A 14,340-nucleotide genomic window follows, 5' to 3' on the forward strand; every position below is an offset into this window, starting at 1 on the left:
TAAGATGAGAACAGAAAAATGCCCTTTGGCCTTAGTTACAAAGAACTACTTGGCTGGTGTAGTGAGAGCTGTTTCTATGAATTGACAGCTGCAATCCAAATTGAGGAGAACTGAGAAGTTACACGAGGAAGCTATAATGCTATAATTTCATGCTGCTGGCTAGAGTCTCCTTTGTCACAGGTTTCCCTACTCACACTACTCCCAGTTAATAACAAAGCTCTGTTGTTGGAAGAAATGTTTTACAGACTGTATTACTTAAGCATCATTACAACCTTAAACAAATTTGGTACAAATCATTTTCTTCTATGTTTATATTTGTATTTTCTTTAGTAAAGAATCTTGAGCTTAATAAAATCTTGTATGATTTTCCCGTACAGCATCAATTGAAGAAATATATTTCCAGGAATTGATTTTATTTTTGGGGTCAGGATTGCAGGGATAAAACCAGGCCTAGAGTTTCCACGTGGATGAATTTGGAAGTGAACACATTTGAAGCTGCATTCCAGGGATGTTTCACACTACACCATACTGTTTTTTTTTTTTTAATTGAATTACTTTTTCTAGGCTTTGAGAATTAAGAAAACACATCCAAAGAATTGATTTCATATGTAAGCAGGATGCTTGGGTGCTGCTGCATTTCATATAAAAAGAGGTTCCTGTATCCTCACTGTGTTGGTGGGATAGAAATCTGACGAAAGGGCAAATAGATCCTTGCTACTCAAAGTGTGATCTGTGTATGGCAGCGTCTATTTCAGTGAGGAACTTTAAAAAATGCAGAGTCTCCAGCACCACCCCAGACCTACTGGATCAGAATCTGCATTTCAACAAGATCCTTGGGTGATTGATATGAACATTAAAAGGTAAAAATATCTTTCATTTTTTCTCAGAATCTACTTTTTAAAAACATAGAATTCTTTATTACTCTGCTATGATATTTAAACTGATCCAAGGGCAGGTTAGTCATTTATGGACTAAAAATTAATCATATGATTTTGTTCTAAAATTAAGACCTGTGGTAGAGTGCCAAGGTGACTAACAAGGTATACTTCATAGACAAAAAGTAGGTTACTCACCCAGCTTATGATAGAACATGCACTTTTTAATTCCCTTTTACCAGCAGCTGCTAATTATTTGCATCAAACTCTCTACCCTGCCTCTTTTTTTTTTTTTTATTAAGAATGATATTTGTAAATTTAGTTTGAGATAGGATTACCAGTCATGCTTTGGTGCCGGACTTATAAACTTTCAATATTTTCAGTCTCTTCAGCCAGTTTAGGAGAACAACATCTACACTTTATTACATGACCCTTCCTGGTGAAACTTATCCTACAGTCTCACTTTTACTTTCTCCATTTTTAACATGGAGCCCTGTTCTAACCTTTAACCAGGGCAGGAAAAGATTGCCACTGCCCCCTGCTGGCTCATTGTCTTTTTTCTTCTCTACAAATCTGTGACTAGGAGAGGATGCCCAGGGATTTTGAATCAATGAAGAAAGCTCAGTAGAAGGGGCTTTCCCTAGTAGAGAAGTACAGAGATCCTTTGAGAATGGGAGGCTAGAATCAAACGAAAACACTCAAGAGGCGAGAAAGGCATAAAGGGCTTCTAAATTAAATTACCGATCTTCATGAACCTTTTTCTGCACACGGAATTCTCTATGCCAAGGAAATATCCCCTCCTCTTCAGCACAGGACTCCTCTTTTTGCCTCCGGCTTTCACTGACAAGGAGTGGACGACCCGCACCCTTATTATAATTTCAGTACTCTGAATCCTTTTATCTATTTTCTCCAATTTCCTGTTCGCACACCTAAACCTTATTCCCTTCTCTTTTCGAGTTCAAACTCCTGTCCCGCCCACCCACCCACCGATAGACTAATATTTCCAGAATCTAAGACCCCAGCCTCCCTCACCCTCTCCGTTTCCCCTGACCTCTGCTCTCCCCTTGTCATCATACCCCCTTCAGCACCCCTTCGCTGAACGGCCAGTCTCTCTTTGCTTTTGAACAGCAGGCATGTCCCCTCTTGAATGCCGCTCCCCGACCCCCGCCCCAAGCGAGTGAAAAAGGAAACATGCGCACTTCAGAGCTAGGAGCTGTCCGAGTGCTGAAATTTATAGGCTGGGTAAGATCACGTCTCCGTCTCTTTCTGTAGCCCTCATTCCGGCACAGGATCTCGGCAATTCCCCCCTCTTTCCCCTACCCACTCCAGTGCGCAGAGTCCTTTCTTCTCCCTCATTTACAACTTCTTTTAAAAAGAAAACATTTTCTAGAGAAAAGGGCTTTGCTAAATAGAAAGGATATAAAACAAAAGCCAGAGCAACCCGACTTCCAGCATGGCATTGTCACCAGCACCCTTTGCATGGTGATGCGATTAAGGTAGCAGCATTTTTATTATTCAGGAAAAGCAGCTGGGGTATTCATCAGTTCTGAGGCTTTGTCTTTCCTGGGTTAACTGATGGTCCTGAGCCTCGGTTTGACCTGACCATGATGCCCAGGACTGGCACTTTTTGTTTTTTCTCAGTAAACTGTACAAACCCAAATCTCTTTTTGATTTTCAAGGAAACTAGATTCCTGCCAGATTTTGAATCTGGACGATAAATAGATACTTTGTCCTAGCTTCTTTCTGGAATCATTTCGGGATATTTTCCACAAGCATCACAGAAACAGGAATGAACCGGCAGCTAGTGAACATTTTGACAGCCTTGTTTGCATTTTTCTTAGAGACAAACCACTTCAGGTAGGTGAAACGACTTTGCATGCTGATATTTTCCACATGAAAACTGTTTGAAAGAGAGCATGTCGTGCAATTGTTAGCTATTTTTCTGTGCCCTGGAACGAATTATTTTAATTATACAGAGGAGGGTTAAATTTCTTTTGTTCATTTAAAAAGCTTAATTATGGTGGGAGGGTGGTAAATTTTCACAAAAGCAAGTTTTATGATGCATAGCTCCACGCTATGCATTTCAACACACATTTTCACAGCCAATGTGATATTAAGGTAGTCTGATGAGTTGCATACTCTTTATATTTCTAAATAACGGTAATGTTTTTGCTTTCAAATTCTTCTGGAAGTCATTTAAAGGTATTATTGGGTGCAATGTTTTTCACATAGTGGAGGTGATTGGATTAATTTGCCAAGAGCATGCTCATTTTATGTGAAATATAATTCTCAGCCAAGTTGGGACTTCTATTATATTTCAGCAACTAGAAGCATACTGTAAGGGCTATGATTCAGGAATTTTCTTGAAACATCAAAAATCTCTTTTTACCACTATATTCTACTACTGTTTAGTCTATTTGGAAGTTGATTGCCTACCAAAATTTAATTAACATGACATCTTTGTATCTATGTGTGTGTGATAAATGGAGTACGCACAATTAAAATAAATAAGAAATCATTATTTGTGTGCTTGAATTTTCTATATAATTCACTAATTGTCAAATCAATTGATACCTCAAAATATCAAATTATTACCAGTAAGTGAAATAGCCCTCTAATGGCAGAGATTCTAAGACAGGATAGAGATAGGAGATGCTCTTACAACAAAGTGTAGGACACTTCATTTAATTTTCACCAAATTTTATGGTATTTTTTTCACAGAACCAACAGAAATGAAACACATAGCAATAATGCTGTGAATACTGAGAAAACCCACTATGTTCCTTTCAGGTTCACACCTCGTACTATGATTAAGAAAAATTATAGGCTGAGTTTTATTAAAATCATCACCATCATCATCATCATCATCATCACCACCACCACCACCACCACCACCACCATCATAATCAAATAATACTTGATTAATCAGATGAATCAGCGTATGGGAATGTGAGTATTTCTGGATGATTGTATCAATTTTTAACTTCTAACAAATGTTTATATTATCTTAGCACTTATATTTAATGCCTCTTTAAAAAAAAACTGGCAAGAATGTGGTATTTTCTTAGTGATAGAATTAACAAGACTCTTTGTTAAGCTATTGAAAACAAAGCTTGTTAAGTATATACTTTTGAAAAAAATCAAGATTCGGGCAACCACTATGCATTGTGAAAGAATTTATTTTACTACCAATCAAATATGCTCCTTTTATAAGCTCTTTATTACTTTTAACAATAACATGGATATCTAAGAAATTTTGAAATCAACTTCTAGTGGTTTTATTTGTAAAAAAAATAAATAATTTAGAAGTGTTTTTTTTCATTGATACTTAACTGAGGGGTCAACAATTTAAATGCTCATGTGTAATTAATAACTGATAAAATAGTAGAAGTAACAGACATGCTTATTGCTGACCTGTTTTTAAATAAAGTTAAATTTCCCAGTTAAGTTTCTCTTTTAGACTTCACTTTGAAAAATATTAATAGTTGATAGCTGGAATAGAATTCAGCAGGTGAAAAAACAAGCAGTGAAGTAATTAGTTGCATTGCTAATTTTGTTCTGCCCACCTTATTATATATTTCTTGTAAGAGGTAGAGAACTTGTATTTAGGGCTGAAATGCTAAAATGATTTTTTGTAAAGTCAGGGAAAACAATTTTAAGACAATCATATGAATTTCAAAAATTATCATCTTCACTTCTCTGATAACTCTAGAAAGATATATATTAACTACATATCCTATATGTAACTACATATATAAACATACATTACATACATATTTTACATAAGTAAAATCTACAACCTAAAACTGTAAATAGTCTCATCTCCAATATCTTATAGTTAAAGTTTGGAAACTTAGGAGATATGACTGAGAATTTACATCTCTCATCATTTGAAGTTAACTTTATACCATGTACAAGTTCAGAAGTTGACCAAAGAGTTTGTATTTTCTATTTTTCTTCTTACTAACATATCAAACACCTTTACCAAAATGTGATGTCAAACATTCTGTGAGCATTAGTTCTAAGGGGATGAATATGGAATTGTTGCTAAAAGAGTTAATGATGTGTTTAGGGCGGCTTTCTGCAAAGACCATGACTCCAGGTCTGGAAAACAACCTTCACAGACCCTATCTCCTTCAGATTTCTTGGACAAATTAATGGGAAGGACATCAGGATATGATGCAAGAATCAGGCCAAATTTTAAAGGTAGGTTTCACTTAAACTTACACTAAGGCTTTGAGATATCTTTTAGATGTTTCAATAGTTTACTCTAAAAAACATTTTCAGAGTTTTTTTAATCATAAAATGGAAATGGCAAGTATAGTATGTATTGGATTTAGTCATTCTTTTGAATTAGTCACTGATTTAAATATCTTAAATTTTACTTGTAGCTTGCCATGTTTGAAAATTTTCCTTGTTTGTGTTCTCTTCCATAAATAAAACTAGTGTCAGAGGTTATTGTCACAGTCCCTATTTTGTCTTAAGTGGGAATGTAGCTGGAAGTGAATACAAGAGCAAATGATGGAATTGACTTGCATGAATGTCTACCAGGACACATGCAAAATTCAATGGTTACACCAAAATCATTGGATTTGGTTTTAAATATCTACATCAAAGTGAAGTTTAAATCTCAGTATAAAATATGCCATTTTACACACTTTCAGGCCTCTTTAATTTTTAGACTTTGTGAGAAGAGGCTCTAATTTAATGCATCAGAATTTTTTGTTTCCCTTTTGTTTAAACATTCTAATTGTTTATTTAAAATTATTTGTCTGAAATTAATAAAGAAAATCATAGAATTTTAAAGTGCACATGTCAAAGATGGTGGATACTTTCTTTGTTCAATTAGAAGTAAACTGAAGAGTTTTGTGTTTTTCTTGGTTTAACATTACAAAAATATAGTCTGTAAAAGCTATTTTTTGTCTATTTGTTTTATTTTTATTCTGGATCAAAAAAAAACTATAATAAGAAAGAACCAATTATTAATGGTTGAATTATTTTGATGCTTTACTTTTAAAATGCATATTTTAAATAACAATTGTGCTTTACCGTGTAATTGAATTTAACATAATATATTGTGAAATGTTTACAATATTTTATAAAATGAGAAACCTGTAGTATTCTAGATATTATGTAGTAATCTATGCATTGCTTTGGTTTTGCTTGTTAGCAACTTAACTGCATTGCTTTCCTTGAGTTTGATTAATTCTGATTATTGGCAAATATAAGCATGAAAACTAAATTCTAAATTTATTTCCTTTTTAAATTCTACACCTCTGGATATACCCAGATATGGGCACATTTCATAAAGAAATATGTCAGAATTTTTGTAAAACAAGTGTTTTTGATTTATAGAGTATTTCCAAAAGAGACAACTGAGCTAAGTTCAGAGCTTAATTTTCCTGAAAAAAAAAATCTTCATGTTCATTCCGTTTTCTATTAATTTTGTGGTCATTGCTTAGGAAGCCGATGTTTGAAATAAAATGCTATTGGTAATAAGCTGAGAATCAGCTTTCAATGGACTTGCTCATTTGTACATTTATTCACTCAGCTATTCAATAACTTTTGAATCTGGACTATATGCAAATTACTAATTTCAGGGTGCTTTGCAAATTTGAGAGATGAAACAGGTTTGGGTGCTCCCATCAAAAATGTCAATGGGGAGAGAAGATGTTACATGAATATTTAGAGTACTAGATAGAAATAGTTAAGTACCATTAGGGAGTATAGATAAACTGCTGCAGGATTCCAACAAATGGAGAGATAATTTCCTATTAAGCTATTCATAGAAAGCTTCACAGAGAAGGTTCAAAGATGAAAAATTGTTTCAAGTTTATGAGCATCTTGTTTGATAGCAGTTATTACTCATCACTTTCTAGAACCAATTTTTCAAAAGAGCAAAAAAGTACAAAGAGTAATAAAACAAACACCCATGTTGCCATTGCTACTTTAAGTGGCCACATAGAATGAGCCATCGTTTCCACACACTGTTTTGTTTTTTTTTTTTTCTGGTTCTCCTGGGGATGTCACCCTTTGGATGACATTTATTATGGTTCTAAGGGGTAAATGAATAAGAAGAATGTCAGATGTAGCAAAGCATAGCCATGATTTTGTGATCTATCCACTACTTTCAAGCCAAAGTACAGGATATTTTAATAACTTATAAAAGAGAAATGGGGTGGATATCACTTAGGACTCTAAGATTAATGGACTTCACTTCATTTTGCCTTCCTCTCCCTTTAACTCTCCACCTTAATGAGTATGCTATTTCTTCATAAACTTTATTAACATAGACCATTTATTTTATATATTTTAAAAAAATTTGTCATTATACAATGTAATTGATTTTCATGGCCCTTTACCAATTCCTCCCTTTCTCCCCTCCCTTTACCTTTTTCCCACCCTTGGCAACCTCAGTTCTGTTCACTTCTCTTAACAAGTTCAAAGAATTATTGTGATTGTTGTGTCTTTTATTCCTATTAATTTGTTTACTTATTTCTTTTTATTAGCTCCCACATATAAGTGAGAACATGTGGTATTTCTCTTTCTGTGCCTGTCTTATTTCACTTAACATAATTTTCTCTAAGTTCATCCATGTTGCTGTGAATGGCAGAATTTCATTCGTCTTTATAGCAGAGTAGTATTCCATTGTGTAGATACACCACATTTTCCTTATCCACTCACCAGATGATAGGCATTTAGGTTGGTCCCAACTCTTGGCTATTGTAAATAGGGCTGGAATAAACATGAGAGTACAGGTATCCCTTCGACATGATGATTTCCTTTCCTTTGGGTATATACCCAGCAGTGGGATAGCTGGATCATAGACTATTTATATCAGATCAACTGCATGACATCACCCAACGTTCTCTTCATTCTGGGGAGCTTGGCTTTTCCTGGATGTAAAACATTCCCCATTATTTTAGGCTAAAGTAATTTTCCTCTCCTTGGTGTTTCCATGGAACTTTATATGTCTAATGTGATCCGTTTGCATATTTATGTTTTATCAATCCACTCCCACACTGGATCTGAGAGGAAAAGGATGTAGGGAGATGCCTTATTTGATATATACATACATAACATAGGGGTAGTGTAGGAAAAAGAAATCACCCTTTTCTCCAGAATGCGGAAATAAGGACGAAGAAAGAGAAAAAAATGCAGATCAGTTATGAAGATTAATACTTCTAGTGAGTGATAGAAGAAGTTGAGAGTGGGAACTTTTGAGGGATCAGCCAATAGTCACAATGGCAAGCAAAGATGGTCTTGGCTGATCCGAAGAAAAAGAAATAAAAGAAATAATAGGGAACTTGTAACATCGAGGAGGCTAGGAAGAGCATTCTAGTACTTACCATAGTTGATTAGCAATGTATCAATGAGAAATTTTATATAGTAGGTAAAAATGAAGTGTGATTAGGAAATGTGATTGCATCTAGAATAGTGATAGACTCCCTGTAAATGCCAAAAAGCAAATTGATTATGATAACAATAAACATCATCATGATGATAATGTTGACAATGACAATAATGGTGATTAATAAAAAGACAGAAGAGCAAAATTTGACCACAAGAATAAAAGCAATAGCCAAATATGGGCTGTTGAGGTAAAGGGGATGGCTATTCTAGGAGTCTTATTAAATATTAGCATGTTTTTCTGTTTCCTTGCCATCATGCATTTGCGAGAGAAAAAGAAATGTATATACATATTTTTTTTTATTTAAAAGAATTTTCCCGCATACTTTCAAGTCAGTAAAATATTGCATGTTTATTTCATATCCCTTATGGGCTCTGAAAGATGTCATAATGGGCATATATACAAGAAAGAAGATGGATGTAAGCTAGAAAAGGGAGTCAGAAATGACTCAGACTTAGGCTCTGTAATTGAGAGACATTCTTAGAAACTATAGGAAAAAATAGCTTTTCTGATGTGCTGAAGCACAAGTGTATAAACAAAGTCATGAGTCAGAGTTACCAATTGAATTCCATCTATAAGATCCATAGAGACCTGAGTCAGATTTTGTCAAAACATAAATTTTCAGAATCCTCAGTTCAGAGAAAAACGCAAGCTATGTCCAGGCACAACTCCCTGGTTCTGAAACCATGATGAATGTTTATTCTATATCAATAGAGGAGCCTCTTTTCCCACGTGGGTGATTTGTCTCATTTTCAATTAATTTATCATGGTATTATTCCATCATCCTATCAGATATTCCTTTGTCAGTATTATTGCATCTTGAAAATGACACTTTAAACCTGAGCAAAATGCATTAGTTCTGTTTCTCTTTCTGAAACAAAGCTTTTTATCTATTTTAATGAATTTTTCTTTGAAAATAAAATTAACTTAGATTATATCCTGAGTTTTTTCCCAATGTGAATAAGTACATTTTCACCATAGCATTCTTTTGAGAATAGGATCTAGAATACATAGTGCCAAGAGATAATTGTTCAGTCTACTTCTTTGTGCATGGCATGCACGCTAGAGACCTAAGTTGGAAAGTATGGACATTAAAACCTACATTTGCATGCAATATTGTTTCCTGCAATTTCCAAGGAGTTAGCAGCTCAAGAGATGTTTATAAGTAAAACTAGATCCACTTCCATGAAACCAGAGGTCTTTGGTTTTTGCCCTTTGGAAATTTCTCCTGTCTGGAGCCAAGTGAAAAGTTAAGTACAAATGTTGTGACCAATCCCTGCAGGGGGCACTTGAGCACAAATATCTGGCAGGGATACTTGGAAAGGGTGCTTCTCTCAGTGATAATGCAGCCCCAGCATGACCATTTCTTTGATCACCCTAGTGGATGCGGGTATCAGACATTACTATGGATCCTGAGAAAGAGGAGCAAAATGTTTGGAAGTATCAGAAGCATTAGACATGAACACAGAAAGTAGCAAAAGTCTTCAGCCACCTGAGAAGGTAAAACCATGATCTGCTGAGATTGTGGTTTTATTAGGAACTGAAGAAAGTAATTGGCTCAGTTACAAATCACCGTGGAAGTGATTATGGAATTATCTGGATTATCCATTTACCTTCTTCACAGAAGAACTCATATTCTTCCTTATTTCTAGGTCTCTCTTAATTAATCAGCAGGCTTGAGGTAAATCGCTCCTCAACTGCTCAAATGAAAAAAAAGCCCTAATGAAATTAAGCCTACATTGAAACATGTGAGAATCATTGTTAGGAAGTATACAGAAAAATGGGTTTTTATGTGTCTATGAACGTCAAGCATGAGTCAGAGTTGTCAATTGTAAAAATTTTAAAGTTTGTAAATACAGCATATAATTTTTTGAGACATTATCTTTTCATTATGAAAAGAGCAGCCATTTCAACTGGCCTAGAACTGAGCTCAATCGCAAGGTAGTTTATATTCCCATTAGGGAAAAATTCTTTGTTCTTGGCTGAATACATAGGTTATAGCTATCGGTGGGGATGATTCTTTGAGGAAACTAGAGGACAACTAAGAGAATAGAAAGGACATAGAAATGTACGGCTGAAAGGAAAAATGAATTTATTTTAGGATAATTTATTATAAAATTACCTTGCAAAGTACATATAGTATGCTTATATATTCAACTTCCAAAGTACATATAATATTGGGGAATATATATGCATAGCATGTCTGTATATATACATATACTATGTTTGTATGTGCAATAGAGTATCTCCGAAAGATGCACAGGAGAATGGAAATGTTGGCTGCCTCTGAGAAAGGGGACTGGATGCTAGAGGAACAGGAGTAGGAGGAAAAATTACTTTTCCCTGCATGCCCCTTGAATTTTGATCAGTACCTGTATTTCCAATTTGTAAAGGGAATTAGTTAGTAGATTCTTAGAGAGAGGGAAAGTCCAAGGAAGTTCCTCTCTTGGGTAGCATGGTCCATGGTTGCAGATTAGAGTCAGCATCACTCTTACTTTAAGAGCAGTAACATGCATGTGGCCTGATTTCAATAGCACCCAAAAAGCCTGCTTAAAATCCCCTGGCCAATATACTTCCTCAACCTAGTTTCCTACTGTGACAGCTGAAATACATCACTGTTGCTTCTGTCCTTGGGTTTAAGATTTCTACCTCATATTAAAACCACATGATGGAAATGATTATAAGCCTCATCAGTCACTTACTTCATAATTTGAATGAGAGTATTTGGTTCTAGTTTGGAGTTAAGGTAGAACATGAGAGCCCTAGGCATTTTAGAACAATGCAATAGGAGATAAAAATGGGAAGAAAAGGTTATTGAAAGGAAATGCTGGGGATAACAGAGAAATTTATATACGATAGTTTTGTTAGGGATTATGTTGATGAAGATGTTTGAACATCTAAAATTCACTGTCTATGTCACAATTTATTTTAGCTTTTGTGTGCTTTGTGGACACCAACCAACACATTTGTATATACTAGGCTCCCTCTATGGGCCCTCAAGGTGCTTGTCAGGGATTTGAGGTGGCATCAAGAAGGCATCTACAACATTTTAATGCACTTTGGCAAAGCATATTCCAATGAGTTCCTCAGTATGTCTTCCATCCCATGGTGACAGCGTAGTATAGTGGAAAGAGTCCTGGACTTGGATCCAGAAGACCCAGGTTCATGTCCTTGTTCAGCCACTTTTGAGAAAAGTTGTTTTCACTTATCCATGCCTCAGGTTATCTTCTGTCTTTACCTACCTCATTTGGGTTGTAAAGAGGATCAAACGAGATCATACGTATGAATGATTTGTTTTCAACTATTAAGATTATTATAAATAATTTGAATTACTATTGCCATTACCCCATTTCTCTTTTATAGCCAACACTTACTATGTGTTGTAAAATCTTACCCTGCAGTGATTGGCTCCTCATAGTTTAAGTTTTTAAATAGAAAGAAAAAAGTCAGAAAAATTCTGGCATGTTAGATTCCTATCAGAATAATCATAATGCAAATGCCGTGTGTCTGAGCTACTTTTCCTTTCTGTTAGTTCAGTGGGAAGATTTTCAAACTGAAAAGGCCATTTCATATTCCTAAATATGAAACAAAGAGGAAGCCATTTGCGGGAAGGAATTATCTTTATCCATTTGAATTCCATTTCTGATTATTTTCTTGGGCTCCATTTTAAAAATGAACCAAGTAGAAGACATAGAACAAATTTCACCTGGTCCTAGAAAGAAGGACTCTAAATTTAACTGAAGATAATATAACTGTCATTTCTGATGTATTTTCTTGTCCAGTCACTGTAGTTGCAAGGTTCATTGCACAAAAGCACTGAATTGATTTCCTATTTGAGAATAAGTATTTTAAAGAGAGCATTTGGTATCTACAACATGGCAGGTTAAGAGCACTGGAAATGGAAGCCCATAATTTAGTCTTTGAGAAAGTATTGCATTGCTCCATGGTTGATTCTGGGTGACCCCATATCTTTAATTTTTATTACTCAAAGAGTCTAAAAATTTTATCCTGAATTCTGTAAGGCTTGCTGTTTCTTCCTATCCTGAAGGACAATTCAGTCCATTTTGCTGATAATCTGAGACTTCATTAAAGGAAACATAGTGGTATCAATATCAGGGTACCTTGGCACTTAATGACTAGACAGTATAATGTGTCCAGATGGGGCAGTTAGGTTGGAATGAGAAAAAATAGTCACTAGTTTGTTCTTGATGGTGTTGGATATTTTTCTTGGTGTGTTTGATCAGGCACTTTTGGAATAGGGTCTTAAAAATGAAAACATCTGATCAAGCCTCAAGGTCTTTGGAAGCATTCTGGGCTTCCCTTGGAGTTACACCTAAGAGGTTGTCCTGATTGTGACGTACAGCATTTGCTCATTGACTTCTTTCTTCAGAGGGTTACTCTGAATACTTGTGACTGATTGCAGACACTTTCAGCCATGTGAAAACTACTAAAGGAAGGATATGAACAAAAAGCATGGGTCTCTGAGCAGTATTCTGAAGTGTTCAGCACATTTAAGAGCAGTCACTAGGTTATTTTCTTGGAGTATAGTATGGCTAGTTGACTGAGGTGGTCATGAGGCAAATACAACAGAGAAATTGGGCCCTCTCTCTGACTCATGCCCTGGCTTGCCTACCCACCATTCCATTATGAACATGAGCACACCAAATGAACACACTCATCCAAAAGGGCAAAAGTAACCCTGTACTCAGTAAAAAGATGGAAAGTTCATATGCAATTATCATGTATGTGACTGGATAATTCTTGTTTTCTATTTCTTCTTATTTCTGATGGGGGTGGGACATATTTTCCTGAGGGAAAAAAAGCCACACTTGCCTATACATTGTCAAAGCAATAGAATAAATTTGTGGCAAGGGAGCATATATATGGGCACAAAAAATTACATGTAAAGGTTTTATCTCTTTATATTTGAGTCTAAACACACAATTCATTTGTTCATTCATTTAATAAATAATTAGCGAGTATTAACTATGTGCCAGGTACCAAGCTTTTAAATGTCAGTTTTTATTACTACTGTCTCACTTCAATAAAAACTGGAACATAATTTGCAAGTTGAATGTTGTATCATCCAGGATCTTTGCAGGAGAGATGGCACAGTCCAACTCGGTGTGAGAGCAAAACCAACCCCTAAAGGGAGAGTGTAATATTCTGGGATTATCAACAGTAGACCTAAAGAAGCAAGGGAGGGGAGTGGCTACTAGAACCTAGTGAAGGCAGCTACATAGAGAGGCTACCTAATGGGACTTGTGGAGCAATACAGTCAATCTGTGCTGTCCTAGCAGGGAGTAAGCAAGGGAATAAACATCCTAACCTCACTCTCCTCCTGCTTTTCATTCTTCTGTGGGAGCCTTTCTTTGGCCAAATCCAATTAACAGTCATAGGGCAAGAGAGCCCATTGATGCCAACCCTGAAGGTCAGCTTCCCGGGGTACAGAGAATAGAAAAGAAAAGAGAGTGTCTCTCATGGGGGAAATGGAAGATAACCACCACAAATGTCAACTTATGAGCAAAGTCACCCCTGAGCCTTCAGGTGGTCTAGTGCACATCTCCAGCACTGATGACAAGTTTAGTAAGCCTTCCTTTATCAGTCTGGTGAAAGAAGGGAAGTGAGAAAGGGATACCGTTTGGATATATTATCCCAATAGATAAATGCTACCTCCAAAAACAGAGAAGAGCTGGGAATATAAAGTAAAGTGATAGTTCTGTCTCCTAAACAGAAAACTGGAAGAGGCACAACCAACGAATTGGTGTATGTACAATGTGTGCACGTGCACTCGCCAGGGGTGGGGGGGAGGGAGGCGGGAGGGGAGGGGGAGAGAGAGAGAGAGAGATCTTCCTGTGGAGTGTATGAGAATAATTAATATATTTTCCTTTCTGTCTTGTTTAATATGTTTGCTAATATTGGTGTGCTTGTCCCCTGTAGTAATTCTCTCCAGGCTCCCCATGCTGGGATTCATTGTGGGCTTAGATTTAAGCACAAAACATAATGGCAAGTCTCTTTGGGGCAGCATTTCTGAGACATATTCTTTCCCTCTGT

General features: G+C 35.9%; 1 protein-coding gene across 4 annotated transcripts in view; it reads left to right on the top strand.

Annotated features, from left to right (window-relative positions):
• The first annotated feature begins 2,664 nt into the window (after positions 1-2,664).
• Positions 2,665-14,340, top strand: part of GLRA2 (glycine receptor alpha 2) — a 193,924-nt gene continuing 182,248 nt past the window's right edge. For 2 of the 4 annotated variants that reach the window (XM_063083450.1, XM_063083451.1), the window contains exons 1-2: positions 2,665-2,732; positions 4,948-5,081. In XM_063083450.1, the coding sequence (XP_062939520.1) occupies positions 2,665-2,732; positions 4,948-5,081 (202 nt within the window). Of the gene's footprint in view, positions 2,733-4,947; positions 5,082-14,340 lie in introns of those variants that run through there. The other 2 variants (XM_063083452.1, XM_063083453.1) reach the window with 1 other exon arrangement.

This window comes from Cynocephalus volans, chromosome X (genome assembly GCF_027409185.1).
Source record: "Cynocephalus volans isolate mCynVol1 chromosome X, mCynVol1.pri, whole genome shotgun sequence".
Classification (NCBI taxonomy): Eukaryota; Metazoa; Chordata; class Mammalia; order Dermoptera; family Cynocephalidae; genus Cynocephalus; species Cynocephalus volans.